Source organism: Nyctereutes procyonoides, unplaced genomic scaffold, assembly GCF_905146905.1.
Source record: "Nyctereutes procyonoides isolate TBG_1078 unplaced genomic scaffold, NYPRO_anot_genome, whole genome shotgun sequence".
In the NCBI taxonomy this organism is placed as follows: Eukaryota; Metazoa; Chordata; class Mammalia; order Carnivora; family Canidae; genus Nyctereutes; species Nyctereutes procyonoides.
The window spans coordinates 25387396-25407943 of NW_026575047.1; the positions used below are offsets into that span (position 1 = coordinate 25387396).

At 39.1% G+C, this 20548-nt stretch overlaps 1 protein-coding gene across 1 annotated transcript in view; it reads right to left on the reverse strand.

The window, feature by feature from the left end:
- Positions 1–20548, reverse strand: part of BOD1L1 (biorientation of chromosomes in cell division 1 like 1) — a 54036-nt gene that overhangs the window by 6162 nt on the left and 27326 nt on the right. The window contains 15 exon segments of the mRNA XM_055326360.1: positions 160–313; positions 727–811; positions 909–958; positions 3244–3289; positions 4357–4391; positions 4592–4667; positions 6185–6258; positions 6597–6681; positions 8322–8401; positions 9846–9918; positions 10497–10567; positions 12234–12294; positions 13907–13950; positions 18625–18709; positions 19612–19676. Of these exon segments, the coding sequence (XP_055182335.1) occupies positions 160–313; positions 727–811; positions 909–958; positions 3244–3289; positions 4357–4391; positions 4592–4667; positions 6185–6258; positions 6597–6681; positions 8322–8401; positions 9846–9918; positions 10497–10567; positions 12234–12294; positions 13907–13950; positions 18625–18709; positions 19612–19676 (1084 nt within the window).

Genomic DNA, 20548 nt, shown 5'->3' on the forward strand with positions numbered 1-20548 from the left:
CTAAGAACATGTGCTCTCTGCTGAAGATAAAAACAGAAGGAAATGGCTTACACTGTGGCATGTGTGAGTCAACGAAAAGAGAATACCATGAAATCCAAAGCTGCCTTCTGATGGAGAAGTCGGTGAAGGCCTTTAGAATCTCTCCGTTGCCCCCATTACCTCTGAGCCTCTGATCTGGTGGTGGATCTTGTGGTGGCTCCTGAGGGCTCATCCTCTTCCTCCTCTTCCTCTTCTTCCTCAGACTCCTGGTCTTTCTTGTCCTCAGTGGCTTCAGAAACTGATTTCTGGCGTTTTCTTTCTGGTTCTGAAGATTCTGTTCAAATAGAAGGGTAACACCTGGACTGTACAATTCCCCAAGACACTTCCAAAGGAGAGTCATGGAGTGTAGGATGTAGGATATTAGGGACTTGGAGGCAGAAGAAGTGCTTTTCCATTTCCTTTTGTTTCAGCACTTGCAATTCACAACTGTTTAACTTAATCTCAAACACATTTGGGATAGTTTACTTAGGCAGTTCACAGCCAGCATTCATGAAAAATTCACATGTACTCAAAAAAGCATCTGGGATGTACCATTTCTGACATGGGATTAGAGCCATTTCACACATATTTATGTAATATTAATACTAGCTGTGCCCCACTGGATTTTTCTTCGTGTAGAGAAAAACTCTTAAAAAGGTGATTTTGAAATGATAAGACTCCACAATTAAGAATGTGTCAGAAACATACCAGCATCATCTGACAGAGTGAGCGAACGCTTGGGCTTTCTTCCTCTCCGACGCACATTTGCTACTGTTTTTTCTTCGCCATCATCCTAGAAGCAGTAAAATTAAAACCGAAAGGATGGTTAAGTGAACATTTACTAAGTTTATTCCTAAAAGACATACTTTGATAAGAAAATTGACACTTACGTTGCTCATACTTCTTTCTTGTGGGGTAGTGGTTTCTTTATTGGACTCATCTTTAAGAAAACGAAAATGTCTGCATTAATACTCTCTTAGTGTAAAATTAACTTTCAACAGCCTGGCTTGTTGTCTCTGAATGTACCAGTGCTGATTAAAGCATTGTTCAACAATATAGCATTATTTTGTATCAGATAAGAATAATACCTAGCAGAAAGTACACTCAATTACAAGTCAGAACCTCCAAATGCGCACATTTCAGACTTGTCATAAATAACCTATGCAATCTGGGAAAATTACTTAAATTCCTCAAACCTCAGGTTTTCATCCATAAGATAAAAACATGGGTTACCTGTATGGTCCCTTTCAGATCAAGGAGGGGCAACTAGGGAGCCCTCAAATCTTACCAGGACTTGCAGGTCAGGATTACAAACCATAATGATATCTCAATGTAGCTCTCTTTCTATTACAACCCCTGTTTTATAATTAGGAAAAAAAAGGTTCAAGTAATTTGATTTAAATAATTTCTTCAGGGCAGCCTGGGTGGCTCAGGGGTTCAGCGCCACCTTTAGCCCCGGGCGTGATCCTGAAGACCCCAGGTCGAGTCTCACGTCAGGCTCCTTGCATGGAGCCTGCTTCTCACTCTGCCTGTGTCTCTGCCTCTCCCTCTCTCTCTCTGGGTCTCTCATGAATAAATAAAATCTTTAAAAATAATAATAATAATAATAATAATAATAATAATTTCTTCAGTCACATAACTAATAAGTAGTGCGGTAGCTGGAATTCTTTTGACTATAAGTTACATCAGAGCTATTAGAAAAGTATATATTATAAGCCTATTGTAGGTTGTGTATGCCTATGCTTTATATATTTGCTTTCTGTGGATGTTACAGTTTTCTGACAATGTATCAGAAAAGAATATTTAGTTTAATGCACTGTTTGAAGTTAAAGTTATGGGGATGCTCACTGGACACCTGACAGATAACCCAAAGGTACTTCTCGTTGGTGGTGAGGTCCACATTCATCCTTTTTGCAAGTTCAGTACACTGATGCGGATGGAAACATTATACCAAGAAGGCTGACAGTGAAGGAGCCTGTCATAACTGGTCATCATTACCCAGACTCAGAAAATCACTGCTAAACACCACCAAAACATAACTACACAGCTCAAATTAGAGTCTTTAAAGGACATTCAAATTATAAAGGTTTCTTGTTGTATGGATTCAAAATATTATAACATTAGGAATAAAAACTGTTAAAAACCAAACATAAGCAAACTCTCCCCTTGTAGAAAAAATAATAAATCAGCCTTAATTCTCCAAGAGACAAGAAAAACTGAAATACAATCACAAGATCACACATAGTTCAATGTGGAGGTTTCTAAATTACATATTTGCTTTACCTTGATTATGTACTTTTTTTTTGTACTTTTCTGATCTAATCAGCTATTTGTTTTACCCAACAGAGTTGTCACATTCATGTTTTTTGCCTATGTCAACCCTTTAAAACCCACCAAAAGGTCTTATTACTTTTTTTTTTTAAAGGTTCTATTTGAGAGAGAGAAAGCACATTCATGAGAGCACATGGGTGTGGAAAGGTGGGAAAGGGGGAGAGAAAGAATCTCAAGCAGATTCCCTGCTGAGCCCTGGAGCCTGACTTGGGACTCCATCTCACAACCCTGAGATCAGGATCTGAACCAAAATCAAGAGTCGGATGCGTAATTGATGAGCCACCCAGGCACCCCAATCTTGTTGTTTTTACATAAAAAAATTTTAACAATGAAATTAATAAACACACACTGTAAAAATTCTGGAGAATTCAAGCAATAGTAACAACACAGAATGTTCCCATTATCCCACTACCCACAGCCAATCAGTATCAACATTTTGGGACTATTTTTCTCCTTGGAATGAGGACAAAAATAATTCAAACAGTTTTATCTCTTGCATTCTGGCTCTAGAAGCTACACAGGCTGCTTTCAAAATTCTTCTGAGAACAATAGGCTCTTGAGTAAATTCCTGTCTTCCCAGTAAGATGGTCTGGTCTCTAGGCTGATCTATTTCTCCTTTAAACATATCCAGTAAATTAGGGTTTGGACACCCCAGTGCAGTCCCTACTGTACTTTCTGTTGCCTTCCCCCTCCTCTTTGGAGGCTTCCTGGAGACTTCTAAAACCAAGAAGGGTTCAGATCACAAGAAAAGGCAATGGCTATAGTCTTGTATGTCTACAAGAACAACCGTTTTAACCTACTTCATTGAGAATGAAACTCTAAAACCTTCCCCAACTGTCAGCCGCCCTTGCCCCTTCCTTAGATCACATGCAGAGCAATGCTCTAGGTACACACCTGTCTGTGTTAATTTTGGTTTGCTGCCAGGTGAAGACTGTTCTACCTAAATTTAAACAAACAAAAAACTGAAGTCAGTAGTTAGTCATCATCACAAAGAAGTCATTAATTATGTAAGGGAGGATCATCATTATGCAGGCAGAGTATTCGGAACCTATCTTTTGCCGTAAAAAACACCAAGCAAAAATGGATGCCCTGCTTCTGAACACATGGTCTTTCCAAAGGAGAATTGGGCTGCCACAAGCCTCTTCTCCAGCCACTCTCCTGTGACACTGGGAGATGAGCATGGGAGGTGACATGGCATGACCATCATTAGTATTCCCCAAATCTGGCAAACTGTCTTACATGCTGGTAAATGCATTGACCTATGGCACTTTGGTTTTGCTGTTCTGTAATAATTCTATGGAGGTAAGTACTGTAGTACTTACAGATATCATTACACTACTTTATATTCAAGGAAATAGGGGTTTCAAGGGGGTCACAAGATTAGCCCAGTGTCACAGTTCTGGGAGTAAGTGGCAGAGCTGAGGCTTGGACCTCATTAGCTGTTGGTAGAACACTGCCATATGTTTGACCTTCTAACAGTGCTGTCATTGAAACTCATGTAATGAAGTCTTGATAGAATGATTTTGTAGACTATATGCTTTAGGGTCAAAAACGAAGAATGTTTAAAAAGATGAAGTGTCATGGAGGATTTTCCTGAATCAAAATCAAGTGTATATTTTATTATGAAAGAAACTCCAGAGAGAGTAGTAACAGGTAAGACACACTTCAGGTTTCCATAAAGAAAGCCATTACCTAAAAATCACATAACACAACTATTTTCATGTATTAATCAAGATTGACCACAAGAAGGGAAGTCCCTAGATAATTTTTATATAAGCAAACTCACATATGAGGATGGGATCAGATTAAAGAACAGTATATTTATGTAAAAATATTAGTACTTGAAATATTATTTAAATGGTTATTCAGTGTTTTATTTAAGGTATTCTTTTAATGTTTTTCAAATATTTAAAAAACGAAAGGAATACAAAATAGAAATCCTGCCGTATACACTATCCAGGTCAAGGGCAAACACTTCCAGAGTTCCTATCTGTTGCAATTACTCACATTGACGGTGCCAGTATCTGTTTTGCAGTCCTCTTCTAAAAAGTAAAAAATAAAAATCTCACTTAGAAAACCAGTTTGGAAATGTCTTTTTAAATTTTTTTTAAAAGTAGGCTCCACATTAACGTGGTGCTGAACTCATGACTCTCCGATCAAGAGGTGCACGCTCTACCCACCAAGCCAGCTATTCGCCCCTGAAAATGTCTTGCATGTGAACTGAAACATAACAAACACCTACTTGTTTTTAACATGGTTTCTACGGGGTGTTTACGAGGTCTTCCTCTTTTCCTTTTAATAATTACTGGCTGATCTTCCTAAGGGGTAAAGGAAAAAAAACAAAAGAGCAATAAAAGATTTCAAAATGAGATTTAGTGTTTCCTCCTACGAGGGCTCAGATCCTAGCTCTGTCACTTAAACAATACATGACTTCACGCTTCATTTCTCAGTGTATTCCGTCAGCTGATAAACACTGAGAACCATATCCACGCAGTAGTGAGGAATGAGATGAAGTAGAAGTGAGTGCTCCATATCAGCTTTGACTTCTGCAATCGGTATGCATGTACATTTAAATGCGGATTTAGTCTTAGTCACTGGTGACCAAATGTTATCCCTTATGAAAAATAAAAGAGGCCACTGAACTTCTCATACAGAAGTGTGAGAAAACAAAAAAGAACTATTAAAAAAAAGTATATTAAGTGGAATTTAAGAAACAAAACTAATAAACATAGGGAAAGGGAAGGAAAAATGAAGTAAGTACGATAAAAACAGAGAGGGAGGCAAACCAGAATAGACTCTTAACTCTAGGAAACAAACTGAGGGTTGCTGGAGGGGAGGTGGGTAGGGGGATGGGGTTCCTGGGGATGGGCACTGAGGAGGGCATGGGACATGATGAGTGCTGGGTGTTATATGTAACTGATGAATCACTAAATTCTACCTCTGAAACTAATAATGTGGTATATGTTAACCTGAATTTAAACAGAATCTGAAAAAAAAAAAAAAAAGACGATTGTGTCAGACAGGCAAACTTTGGTAATGGTTATCTAGATGTGGTTGGGGTACAGGTTGTTTCCCTCAATTTCTGGGCTTGTTTCAGGCCAGTGGATTCCATCCCTCACTGGGCCTGTCTGCACATCCCCTAAGGCAGGGGTGGGGCAGGGCCAGAGACTGGCCTGCTTTTGCAGCCACCCAGGAATCCCCCACTTGGCACTGGGCACCTGCTGCGGACCTTCTGCACACTCTGTTGTGCTGCTTCCGTTTAGTCCTGTCCAGACTCTAGGGCTCAGCAGCTCTGTTCTCTGACCTAAACATGTGCCTGGCTTGGCCATGCCCTGCTGCCAGGACAGGAACGGGACTTCAACACTGAGGTACAGCTCTGGGCTGATCCTATGTGGTCTTTTTTTTTTTTTTTTTAAGATTTTATTTATTCATTCATGAGAGAGAGAGAGAGAGAGAGAGGCAGAGACATAGGCAGAGGGAGAAGCAGGCTCCCTGTAGGGAGCCCAATGTGGCACTCAATCCTGGAACCCTGGATCATGCCCTGAGCCAAAGACAGACGCTCAACTGCTTAGCCACCCAGGTGTCCCTGGTCCTATGTGGTCTTGACAGAAATAGGTCTAATATAAATGTTGGGATGAAATAAAAATGAATAGAACAAAATTAATCAAACTGACACTGATAAAATGCACAGTATGAAATGGCTATCCCACTGCACTAAAAAAAATGAACTACTTCAAAAGCATTTGACAAAGACTTTGGGTAATAGCATTTAATGCATTTTATTTGTCATTAGTATTCAACTACCTGAACAGGAAGAACGCAAGACATCCCTTACCTCCTGAGACTTCATGTTGTCATCGTCATTCTGCTCCATCTTTTCACTAGCAGCTTCGCCGCTGCTGTATTCATCTGCAGAGACAGCAGAGCTCAGCTCAGGGCTGGGGACCACAGTCAGCCGCATTGGCATACCTGCCCAGGTGGCCTGAGCGGTCCCAGTCACACAGGCAGGAGCACACACACACCATCTGCAGGGCCTACACCACGCAAGTTAATAAGCAGAAGTCTGGCTAACTGATAAGCACACTTTGGGTCGACTTAAGATCCCAATTCCAAATGATCTCCAAGCCCTGTGGGTATGAAGTATATTCTCCAGGGATGGCAAATTAGTCAGCTGTGCTTTAGGCTGCAAAGCCTGATGAAAGGTTAGTCTTGTCTTAACAATTTATCTAAGTCCGTATATTACTCACCTTTTTCATCCATGGCCCTTGAAGCAGTGCTGTTTGTCTTAGAACTTGTTTTAGAGAATTCTTCCAAATCTCCAGCGTTCTCCTCCTGTGGAGAAGTTGAATAAGACTTCTTAAGTTGAACAAGCTTAGCCCTGTCTCCACTTGTCCTCCCCAAAGTTTTGCTTTCTATTTCAAAAACAATTTTCTAGTGTTTTTTTTTTTTTAACAAGTTTGTTGCAGAATTTTTAAAAAGCAACTATTCCGTGGCTAGTGAGGCATACAAAGAGATACAAATTCTGAAGGTAGGACAGCATGAGATAAAGCTTAACTATAAAGCAACAAAGGCATTATTTTTTTCCCTGCAACATAGAAATCACTCTTTTCCTCCCTCAACCTAAATTTTGTCTTTGAGAGAAACTCCAGAGAAGGAACTGATAGGAGTTTGCAACAGATTTCTTTTCTTTGTTGGGTGGTGAAGGAGGGGATTGGGGGAAGGGATAAGGAAGAAAGTGACTAAAGGAATTTCGGGGGTATACAGCTGGGCTGATTTAGAGTAATAATCTTTCACCAGTTAAATCATTCACCCTTAGGTGAAAAAATTTTCGGCATGAAATACCAAAGTGTACTGTAAAAGTAATATAGTATATTGAACACACACACACACACACACACACACACACACAAATATAAAATTGGAATTCTATCTTAACACTGAAAACATTATCTATCTAGAGGTGATTTTTTTAGTGAAAATTGCTGGTATATTTTACTTAAATTTAGCATTAAATAACTTACATGAAATTGAAGGGGAAATAAAAAGAGACCCCCTTCAATCTGCCTCTCTCCAAATTTAGGAGTATTGTCTCAGGATTCTTGTTCTAGATAAGGCAGGGGGAAGGATGGGGTTAAAATCTGGTTTCTTTCCTTCACCACAACCAATTGAAATTCATGATGATACATGACTCCCTCCTTGGTTGTTAAAATTCTTCTACTACTTTTTATTTAGTTCATCAGTCACTGGCAGAAAACAGAGATTTTGAACTGGTTTTACTAAGCTAGAATTCAACTGTATATATTTTTATAAGCTGACTTAATTAAACACTTTGGAAACATGGTGGAAAAAAATAAATTAGGGAAAGAGTGAAGAAGGAGATAGAGCTAGTTTGGAATACACAATGAGCAGCACCAAGTCTCAAAAATGGAAGCATGCCCAAGAGGTATCTACCAGGAAATGCAAAAATCTGGGACTATAGAGTAGGGGCAGAAATAAAAGTTTGTGAGCCACCTTCCTGAGTCATTAGATGAAAATAAGATCATATGAAAAAAAGGCAAAGAGGGAGGCCAATCTTTGGACTACTTATATTTTAGGCACAGAAAGTAGAGAGAAGGCAGGGTATTAAAATTTTAAAATAATATATATCACCGTATTTTGATGTTTTGGTGCAAACACATCTGTGGTAAAGCATACAACACTTGGGAAGGAAACATCTAGAAGCCTTAAATCAATGACATCACTGAACAGAAACCTGAGCAAGTTTCTGTATAAACTATGATATTAACACTACTCTTATGGTTTAAAATTATAAAGTAAAATATTTGTTTCTTTTGCAGGATGCTAAAAAATATACCTTTTATAATAGAGAAATATAGAGTAAAAAGGATACTAGAATGAAAAAGAATAATAAGTGTTCAGTGATGCAATTAGGTTACCCCCAAAACTTAAATTAATATGTGGAAAAAAAATACCTTTGTATCTTGTGGTTCAGTTTCAGAACATTGCCTCTGTGCTGTTTCTATTTTGGAATCTAGGACATCTGGATTATCATCTGTAAATCAGTTTGGACAGAATCACAAAGGAATAAAAGCTAAATGAAAAATGAAATGCACAGTTCTATTTTAAGACAGTTTAAGACTTCTTTTTTAGTCTTGTGATACAGTGAAGCCAAAAGTTATTCTAAATGTATTTAGTGTCATGTGATTTGAGCACTGAACACTTGACTGTGGCCTTGGCAAAACCAAAAAAGTAAAAAATAAAATATAAAAAAATAAAATAAAAAGCCACAAATGCTCAGCTGACACCAATTAAACAGCAGATTCTATGGAAAGGGCTTAGGGCCTATAAGAGATCCCAGAGATACTTTTAACTTCCTGCATGAGTTATCACCTAGGAGGTATGGCTTAGTGACTGAGACCAAGGGGTTATGAATCAGATTTACTTGGTGGGAATAAAGTCACAACCTCGCCAAATCTTAATTTCTTTACTTTTAAAATGGTGATGATGCCTAACTCACAGTCATTATGAATGTGGATAAAATAACATGGATAGTAACTAAAATATGAACTCAAGAATTAAGTAATAATTACATGCTTCTAAGCAAAAAAGGAAAGCATTTTTTCCATTCTTTCTCACATATCAATAACTTTTTATTGCAATTGTACTTTGTGTCAGGTATCAAAATATAAGTCTGTACCATCCAATATGGTAGCCATTAGCTACATGTGGCTGTTGAAATTTAAATTAAAATTGAATGCAACTGGGCAGCTTGGTGACTCAGCTGTTTAGTGAGGCCTTCAGCCCAGGGCCTAATCCTGGAGACCCAGGATCGAGTCCGGCGTTGGGCTCCCTGCATGGAGCCTGCTCCTCCCTCTGCCTGTGTCTCTGCCTCTCTCTCTCTCTCTCTCTCTCTCTCTCGGTGTCTCTCATGAATAAATAAATAAAATCTTAAAAAAAAAATTGAATGCAATTATAAATCCAGTCTTTCATTCACATTGACATTTAACTGCTCAAGAGTCACATGTGGCTATTGGCTACTGTACTAGACAAAACAAATATAGAACATTTTCATCATTGTGGCAAGTTATATTGGATGGCACTGTTATCGACCATAGGAAAACCAACAGTACGAAGCACAGAATGGCTACTACATGAACCTTTACGATGTGCTTCACTAGCTCTGTGGGGCATGGGATGATATAAAATGAAGAACTTGGTGGATCTGTCTGGGTCCCAGGCACGGTGTCAGAGGGAGCCTAGGTTTGTGTGAATTCCAGGGGTTGAATCTTCTGTAATAACAATGTAGTTTCTAAATCAAGTTCAGAAAAGACCCTGGAGGTGGCAAGCCAGTTTGGATACAAACTGGACTCAAGAGTTATAAAAGTGAGCAATTAATACTCTCAAAAATTTTCTGTGATATTGGCACAGTATCTTGGATGTAAAAATAATACAATCTTCAAAGATGTCTGAAAAAGGAACATATATATTCTAAATACCCAGTTCATCTTCTGAGGAGGGATAATGCTTCTTTCTTTTTCTTTTAGGCATCTGCCTTTCTTCCTCTTCAACCTGGAATAAAGAATGAGTATATATATTACAGTCAATAGAATTTGGAACAAAAATCGACTGAAATGACAACACATTAGCTTCCAGTTTTTGAAATAAATTTTTAAAAAATCTAGACTAACACTTTAGGCATCCATTTGGATGAGACTTATTTGTAAGCTTTGAGTCTTTATTTTAAATCCACACAAAACATGCAAATCTGTTTCTGGTTAGACATTGTATTCCAACAATTCTACAATGTTTTAAAAAAAATATTTCTCCTTTTACCATCTCTGAAGTCAAGCTATGTCTTAGAATCAATGACATGTCCTAAATTAATTGATTTAGTGTTCTTCTCTTTCAGTGGCCCAGCAAAGAGCCAAGGGAAGGCAGTTTAAGAAGTATCATTTACCCTTCCTGACTCTGACTGTACAACATGGACACATCCCAATAATTACCCACACAAGAGTATAAACAGATAAAAGTGATCTGGAGATCCATTTAATTTTTAATACATACAAAGATGTAAACCTTTTCTTTGTGTATCACTCAAAGCACGATGAACAAAACATGAAATATTTGTGTTTCTTAAGAAAACCCACCTCTTTAGGATTTGCTTCAACACTGTAATCTCTTAAGGCTTCTGTGTTGTCTTTTCTGCTGTTGGATATCTCTAATAAATACAAAAGAGAAAAAAAAAGTATTTATTTATTTCAATACTTATTTGAAGGGTCTGCATGGCAGCAGGAAGGACACTTTATAAATCACAGACAGTGTCCTCACACCAACTATATCAGTTAAACTCCATGATTTCCATTTGCAGAATGTAAGTAAATGGGTCGTGGAAGGATGAGGGCTGCTGGACTCTACGCATTGACTTCAGAGCCAGTTTTCCTCCAGCTCATGGGGCAACACAGTGGGAAGATGTGTCCAAGGAAAACAAGTAGGTATTATTTCATACCCATCAGATTAGCAAGCATATACCAGTCTGGTAATATCAAACACAGGAGAAGGCATGGAGTTACAATTGGTACACCACATGGGGACAGTTTGGCACATTCGGTAAAGCTGAGGAGGTGCCAGCCAACCCAGCAATTCCATACCTAAGTTTCAGGTATATCACGATGCACTGGGAGACAGGTACAAGATCATGCACCACAGAACTCTTTGGGAAAAGTTGCAAAAAAACCAAATGTCCACCAACAAAAGCCAAAAAGAATCATGGTGGTATATTCACACAATTCACACAATACTAAACAGTAACTGAAATAAAGTAACTAGGAACTCTGGGAAACTAAAAGGGTAGCGGAAGGGGAGGCGGGCAGGGGGATGGGAGTAACTGGGTGACGGGCACTGAGGAGAGCACTTGATGGGAGGAGCACTGGGAGTTATATGTTGGAACTTCAATAAACTTCAATAAAAAAAAAAGGAAAGAAAAGAAAGTAACTATGGTTATACACATCAATATGACAAAATTTCAGAGCATAACTCTGAATGAAAAAATAAGGTAGAGATACTTTTGCTAATGTGATACCCTTTCCTTAAACATGCAACATCAGGCTACATATTTTTATAGAAATATATATAGCAATTGCAGAATAGTGGCTCCCTTTGGAGTAGAAGAGAGATTAAGACTGGGGAGGCATATGCGATTTCAACTCTATCTGTAACATTTTTCTTAAAAAGCAAATCTACTAAATTTTTAAAAATATGACAAAAACTAGGTGATGAATACATGTTTATAATTACTACTACTTTACTTTGAAATATGGGATAATATATTATTATAAAAAAAGACCTCTTTCCCCACTCTTGGCATAAGGTAACAATGTAGGAATCAACAACATTCTATGTTATGTTTGAGAGAATTATCCCTCTGGAGATGGTGGCCTCCACAGGTTTCAGGGAATGAAGCCTGACCCCCAGGAGAAGAGCCACACAAACGTGACACCCCTTCATCTACCGAACTAAGACTGCCTGTCAGAAGTAAACACAAGTATTTAGTGAAGAACTTCTAAAGCACAAATCTCAGGCAACTATACATTTTGTATTCAATTGGATTAAGTCCACTGTGAGGTTACTGGCAAAGTTCTAGTAGCTATTTTATGACAAAGCCCCACTTATAAGCTACAGGGCCTGGAACAAGGCACTGGACCTCTCTCCAAGCCTTGGTTTCCCCAGCTAGAGAAGTAATGCTGTTAATACCCACCAAATGATATGAATTAGTAAGAGAAAATTTGTGAAGTAATTAGCACAGGATCTGGCATATAGAAGGCACTCAACAAATGGGAGATAATTAATTAATATCAACATTAATACTATGAAATTCATTAACTTACCTTCTTTGTTGGAAGATTTGCTATGAATTTCTTCATTTGCTCTTGAGCCTGAATTTTTTACCTAAATATACCAGAGAAAAGGTTATTTATGGATATTCTCACCAAAGACCTAAAGGCAGAAAAAACAAATAAGGAGGAGAACTGATATAACCTGTTTGTTGGAATGTAGAAATGGACTGGAATACATGCTTTTTAAAATTTCACCCAAAGCTCAAGAGCACAGAACATCTTCCTTTTGAAGAAGTTTTGGTTTAGCGAATTATCATCCTGTGTTTTATTCTTCTCGTATTTAAAAGGGTTATGGCAAAAGTATAAGAAGTAAAAAAAAATTTTTTTTTTCTGAATTCTATGGATTCTCTTCCCACCCAATGATCCCTCATGATTTTTTTTTCTTTACTTAAAAATGCTAAAGGATCCTCTGTCATCATCATCTGTCTTCGGCAAATCTTGTCAATTGTACTTTTATTTTTTTAACTGAGGGAAGCACCTCAGAATACCCTACAACATTCTAAATCCTAGCTACAGAATTTCATGCATATTTGGGAAGGCTAGTGATACTCTCAGAATGGGGAAAGTTAGATGCTGGGGGCCCTCTGGGAAATAAAGTACGGTGGAACACTGGCTCTACGTTTGGAATCCTTTTAGAGGGTAAATCTGAATGAAACCAAGTGTGCTTTGCTCTTTCTTCTTACTCAGCTGACTGCGTAGGAGTTTCTAGCTATAAAACAGGATGTTTCAAAGAGGTGAGGATAGCCCTCTGATGTCTGGCAGTGCATAGAACACCCAGGAGTTCTCTCAGGGCACTGGAAATAATGTCTCTTTGCAGATTACAAGCATTTTACAAAATGTTCTCTCCTGGTAAGATATCAGGTTCTCTGTGCATTAAGAAAGACATAAAATTTCTTTCAAGCACAAGAGATTAGGATAGCCACAGCTGGGAAAGAATATGTATCCCTGGCAATTACAGTTTAGTATCTTCAGAAAAACTTTCCAGAGACACAAAATGAACTTTAGTTTTCAAAATAAAATGTTTTGTTTATAGTACCAGGATTATTTCAGGAGTTGCAAAACAACCATAAAATTCATTACAATAATGAAAATTAGGGATCCCTGGGTGGCGCAGCGGTTTAGCGCCTGCCTTTGGCCCAGGGCGCGATCCTGGAGACCCAGGATCGAATCCCACGTCGGGCTCCCGGTGCATGGAGCCTGCTTCTCTCTCTGCCTGTGTCTCTGCCTCTCTCTCTCTCTGTGTGACTATCATAAATAAATAAAAATTAAAAAAAAATAATGAAAATTAGAAAGTTCACAATTCATTGAAGGATTTCATTAGTAAATCCCAGGTGAGTTTCCTAGTCTGAGTTATGTGGGCCTTCTGTTTCTTTCAATGTTTTAAGACATTGGCCTAAGGAGCCAGTAGAATGCAGTGCTGTTGAATTCAGAGTGACTCTTTTTCTCTGGAGGAAGACAACTAAATTCTATGACATCAGTGGATATAGTGGAAGGTTGGCCTGAACATCTCAGTTGTTATGTTGCACTCCAGGGGAGAGCACACCACAAATAGCCTCCTATCTCCTAAAGGATGCACAGACAACCCCTCTGCTAGATGCCCACTTTCCATTCACTCTCAAAATACCAAGGCCCACAATAAACCCCAAAGCATTACAGTGACTTACATTAAGTGATTCATTCGCCAAGAAAGGCTCCCTCTGTTGCTCAGCTGTTCAAAAATAAAAATGAGAAATTAAGGAAACTGAATAGTTTCTGAACCATAGAGAAACAAATTTAGAATTTTTTATGGTAAACCAGGACTATGTCGCTAACTGGTCCACCTGCCTTGTGAACTATAAAATTCTGACCTATTATTTTCTATAATCTGTGCCTGCCATTATGCCAGAATAACAACAGAAATGAATGTTGCCTGCATTTTTATAATGATGGCAGTGGTCCATTAAATCCCTGCACCTATGTTGGTAATGTGAAGCTCAGAAGAAAGGTAGACCTTTGCTGTAACTGTTCAGCTACAAAGTGACACTAGTTAATCTAAAAATAATGCCATCAAGTGAAAAGTTAGATTCTATCCCTTCAAACAGCAATGGTCTATTTATATTCTCTGGAAACTTGAAGTACAAGGTCTACTGTTTCTACTCAACAGTGACAGAACGCACATTTTTCTTTTAAACAACTTCCTTTTACGTAAGTAGATCTCTTATTGAATCGTACCTAAACACAGTGAAGTCATCTGGAATATACTGCGGGAACAAAGGGCTTCAGAATCCAGAAATGTTATCTTCTTGACAATTAACAAAGGGGATGTTAATTATTTGTACTTTTTTTCTTTGTAGAGATTTTATTTATTTGAGAAAGAGAAAGCATGAGCTGGGGGAGGGGTAGAAGGAGAAGCAGACTCTCCACTGAACGGCAAGCTTGACTTGGGACTCCTGGGATCACGACCTGAGCTGAAGGCAGACACTTAACTGACTGGGCCACCTAGGTGCCCAATTATTTGTACTTTAACACATATAAACAAGTTTTAACTAAACCATTGAAGTTTTGGATAAATTAGTCATCGTTAACGTTTTAATATGTCTGCATGAATGGCTTCTCAGGCCTTGGGGTGGTCCTTCAGGACTGCTTGATACTTCTGTTTATAAGGCTCTTGAGATCACATACTTTGAAGGTCACCTCTTCAGATGGTCTTGCCTTGGAAAAGTGCCTGCCCTGATCACTCCAGATAGTCCTAGGTGAGGGTTTATATACGCTACTCCTTACACACTGCCCTTCCCTTTGCCTTCTCTACCTAATGCACACTTACTCATCCTTTGATATTTGGCTCCAACTTAGGAGGAGTGATGAGTACTTATGAAAATTCAAAACTTACATATTCTTTGACCCTTCAATTCTCTTTCAAGGAAATACTTGGGGAAACACATAACACATATGAAAGTTCACTGCAGCTTTATTTATAATAGTATATACTATAAAAACTGGAGACCACTAAAGATCTAACAAATGGGAAAACGCATTACAGATTACTTTCAATTTAAATTAAGTCAATCTGTATACATTAACACCGAGTTAAAAAAAAGAAATTAACAGGGAGAGAAATTGGTTCAGCTTAAACCCAGGCCCTCCTCAAGGCCTTCCCCAGCAAAGCTGACCCCACCAGACATGGATGTATCTTTTTTTTTTTAAGATTGTATTTATTTATTCACGAGAGACATAGATAGATAGATAGATAAGATAGATAGATAAAGAGAGAGAGAGAGAGAGGCAGAGACACAGGCAGAGGGAGAAGCAGGCTCCCTGCAGGGAGCCCGACGTGGGACTCAATCCCAGGTCTCCAGGATCACGCCCCTGGCCGAAGGCAGCGCTAAACCGCTAAGCCACCCGGCTGCCCTGGATGTATCTTTATTGCGGAGAGAAACTCCCTGGCAGGTTACTTCTGCAAACTCCCTGAACGCTGACAGGATGTGCATTCTTTACCTCAATTTCCTTAGCACTCACAAGTACCTTGCTTACCAATCTTTATTGGGGGAATAATTGAAAGAACCAAGTCATCACATAGTAAACATATAATTTCTTTCCTAGCACCCTGCCCAACAGCTTAGAATGTGGCCTGGGGCACAATGTGTTTCCAGGGACATCAACTCTACTCTCACTCCAAGAATAAAGCATTTGATTTACTTTAAATCAATCAGCAAGTTACATTCATCTGATTACAGTAATTAGTTTAGGTTGGACAAAGGTACCTAAGCTGAATCAGAGTAAGTCTCAGGATTTCAGCCAGGAATGAGAGGACAAAGGTATTTCCCTAGAGGCTTACAAACGAGAAAGCAATTACCTCTGCTGGGGACTGAGGGAAAGGGGAGAAACCGGGTCTTTGCAATATGGTTTTTTGGGGATATTATCATGTTCTCGGATGATGCTCTGCCTGAACTTTGCAATTTTGTGAATACTATGGACTGGACGTTTGAGACCCCCCTCAAATCCATATATTGAAACCCAAAAGGAACACCTGGGTGGCTCAGTGGTTGACCACCTGCCTTTTGCTAAAGTCCTGATCCTGGGGTCCAGGATTGAGTTCTACATCAGGCTCCCTGCTTCACCCTCTTCCTGTGTCTCTGCTTCTCTCTCATGAATAAAGAAATAAAATATAAAAATAAAATAAAAAAAAAAGAAATCCTAAATCTCCAATCTGATAGTATTTAGAGGTGGGGCCCTTAAGAGGTTTAAATGTTATGAGGGTGGAACATTGCGCTGGGATTAGTGTCCTTATGGAAATAAGAAAGAGAGATTTCTTTCTCTGCATTCATACATGCAAAAACATAACCAAAAAGATAGAGTCCTTACCAAGAACCCACCCATGCTGGCACCCTGAATTTGGATCTCCAGCCTCCAGCGGGGTCAATTTGGTGCTTAAGCACTCAGTCTTTGGAATTCTGTTCTAACAGCTTGAACTGCCTAAAACAGTGAACTAATACATTTTCTATAAACATTTGTAGAGTTTTCTGTAACTTGCAACTAAAATCACCCTGACTGCTCTACAAGGCTTACATGGACATTTCAGCATGGGGGGGGGGGGGGGGGGAAGAACTGGCATAAATTTGGTCACATGCTCTAAAGTTCCTATTGCTCTTTTCCCTAGTTAATGTGCAGATCAGAAGAGATGATACAAAAATGACTAGAATACAGACCAGAAATAATTGTCCATTGTCACAATTCTCATTTATATTTCCCTAACGCAGTGGTTCTCAAAGTGTGGTCCAAAGACCCCTGGGACTCCTGAAATCTTCCATCAAGGGAGACTGCAATTTTCCAGAGGCAATGTGATGTTCCTGAATTATCTGAAAAGGCTATTAAAATCCAACCATGTAAGTGTGATGCTGAATTTTCTTCATATACTTCAACCAAGATAACAACATGCTAACTACAGAAACAGCCATGAGTACCAGCTGCTTTCTATTAAACCAGACTTAAAGAGATTTGTAAAAATGCAAAACAATGTCAATTTTCTTACTACATTTTGTCATTGGGGAAAATTTGTTATTTTTCATGAAAATATTATTTATGTTAACCTACAGTGAACAATGAATTCAGTTATATTGAATGAATACATACCTTACAACCCTCTCAGTTTCACTTTCTTACTTAGTAAATGTCAACAGGTAAAATCCACGTAACAAAAGTTCTCCATAAAGACTCCTAACTCTGGGAAACAACTAGGGGTGGTGGAAGGGGAGGAGGGCGGGGGGGGGGGAATGGGTGATGGGCACTGAGGAAGGCACTTGATGGGATGAGCACTGGGTGTTATTCTGTATGTTGGCAAATTGAACACCAATAAAAAATAAATTTATTATTAAAAAAAAAAGAAAACAAAACAAAAAAAAAACAAAAGTTCTCTGGGATCCTCAATTTTTACTCTTTTTTTTTCTTTTAAGATTGTATTTATTTATTCATGAGAGACACAGAAAGAGAGGCAGAGACATAAGCAGAGGGAAAAGCAGGCTCCATGCAGGGAGCCTGATGTGGGACTAGATTCTGGAACTCCAGGATCATGCCCTGAGCTAAAGGCAGATGCTTATCTGCTGAGCCATCCAAGCATCCCTGGGATCCTCAATTTTTAAGAGTGTAAAGTGGTTCTGAGACCAAAGTGTTTGGGAGCTGCTGCCTTAATCCTTCCTGATCCTGAGGCTCTCTCCTACAAAACATGAAGTGGATCCTGAAGATAGTGCACAGAGACTGGCAGCCATGTCAGTGATCACTGGGGCCCAGCCAGAGTGCTAGGGCCAGCAGGCAGAGGTCTGAGTGGGTGCATGGGCTGCAGGCTAGCTTTTGGAAAGGAGATGTGACAGCACCTTCAAGGGCAGGAAGGCACATGGAGATACATTTTGGGGAAAGAGCAAGAGTTTGCTCCAAAGTAGCTTGCTTTCTTTGTCATACGTATCTGGAGATAAGAGATTGAAACAATTATCTTACATAAAATTGACAACTTATGAGAAAAAGTATATGCTGAGAATGAAACAGAATTCTCTCCAACCTATTTTAAAAGTGAGAGGCAAATTCATATAGCCTGTCAGTGTTTTGTTATGAATCAGTTATTGATTTTATTTTTTTAAAGATTCACTTTAAAAAGATAAATAAATAAAGATTTACTTATTTATTTGAGATAGAGCAAGAGTGAGCATGGGTGGGGGGCGGGGAGAGAAGCAGACTCCCTACTGAGTAGGGAACCTGATGTGGGGCTCGATCCCAAGATATTGACCTGAGTCGAAAGCAGACATTTAACCAACTGAGCCACCCAGGTGCCCCTCAGCTATTGATTTTAAGCTGTAACCAAAGGTAAAACCACAGGCTGAGAAAACAATGTGAACAACCATTGAAAGGAGCTTACCTACTCCACTTGGCTTTCTCCCACATGGACTTTTTGGTGCTGCTAGAATTTCATGTTTTTTCTCTTCCTCTGATGATACAGATGTCTAAAAAGTCCAAAGCACCATAAAAGATTAAGTTAACTGAGGTTTTTACAACAAGAAGGCAAGACTAACCTCAACTTAATTAAAACATCTAGCATCTTGTAACATGAAAGACTACTTTCAAGTCTGTGCAAAATTGAAAATGAGTACCTGCCAACCTTCAAAAACAAACAAAAAAAAACCCAAATCAATCTAATCTCATAGTTCACTCATCAATGGTTTTCCCATTGCTTTAAAAGTAAATCTCCAACTTAGTATGAGACTCCTGCTGATCACATCCCCTCCCTAGTTAGGTCTGCATTTCTCCACAACACATCTTGCATCACTGCAGTGCCCATAGCTCACAATGGACCCTCCTGTTTCATGTGCAGAACACACTTTTGCCTGCATGGCTCTTTTGTTTCTTTCTCCTCTGGTAAACCTCTACTTTACATGTAAAACCCCACTCAAATGTCCTTGCAAGCCCTCCCATCTGTGTACCCATTGTTCCTGCTGGTAAGTGAGTCTCCTCTGCACTATACATAGACCTCATGTTTACTGCTACCTTGTCTCTCATATATTTAGAGGGTGCCATGAAATCAGGCTGCAAATGGGATATAGAGATTCAAGTTATATTTTGGAAATGGAACATGTTAAGAACTGGCAATGGATTAAATGTGGGGAGACAGGAAGAGACTGAGGGTGACTTCTGGTGTTTGGTTTGAGTAAATGGAACTATGACAGCGCTATTTACTGAAATTATTGAGGTTCTTAGCTTCCCAGCCACAGGATATGATAACAATGTGTAAGTGTCTTAAGTGCAGTGGGAACAGGAGCCGTGCAATGCTTAAGGATACACATGTCTGAGTGCAGTACATGGTACTCACACCATCTATGGCTCAGTGTAACTAAACCATCAGCCATACCTCAGTTTTCAAGGTGCCTTTCAGTGCCTGTCCTCCCGAAACATTCAACGGAGACTCTTCAACACCTAATGAAATTCAGACCATTAAACCAATTTAAGAATCAGCTTACAAAATACATGCTGAATCAAAAGGTAACAGAATATTATTTAGCATGCCCTGGCCTCTTCCCCTGTTGTTTTATTTTGCTGTCAGTACGTAACAATAAAAGGAATGCCGATGAAAAATCTTGGATGAAACACAAGGGTCATTTGCTCATTTTGCAGGGTGTGTGTGTGAAATTGTTTCTTACTATTAAGATAGCTGCCCAGAAAGAATAACAAAAGATTATTTCTGGAGACATCATATTTCCAAATATTTTTCTACATGTTCTGCATCAAGTTTGGCCCTAAAAGAAAATATTCTGGGTTGCTGAGATATATTCTCAACAAAGAAAATGTTTATAAACAGACTCACTTTGCTTGCTTCACCCTGACGCAGCAAAGTTGATCAAGTTAGGAAGCTATGAGTCAGACAAAATAAAATGGCATTTTCCCTGGTGGAGACTCAACCTTATCCCTGCTGCAGTCCTTTCTCTCTCCCTTGTCTGTGACCATGGCTTCCAGTTCTTTCACCCACCCATGCAGAAGCCTCCAGAGAAAAACCTTCCTTTTTCTACAGGCTGCAGGCTTTTCCTTGCTAAAATCTCTTGTTTTTGCTCCTTCAGGGAAACAAAGGTGAGGAGGAAGGAGTAACAGGCTGTAGTCAATGGTTAAGTCATAAAAATCTGCAGAGCATTCAATTTGCTCAAGCTAAACTCAATGGAAAATTTTCAAGTTCCTTATTTCAACCCTCGGAACACTTAACACCCCTTTTAAGTCCCTATAACGAACAGGACTCAATCTACTGGCCTCAGCTTCCTGAGGCTGTATTTGATGACATCCAAGGTCTGGTGCAGTTT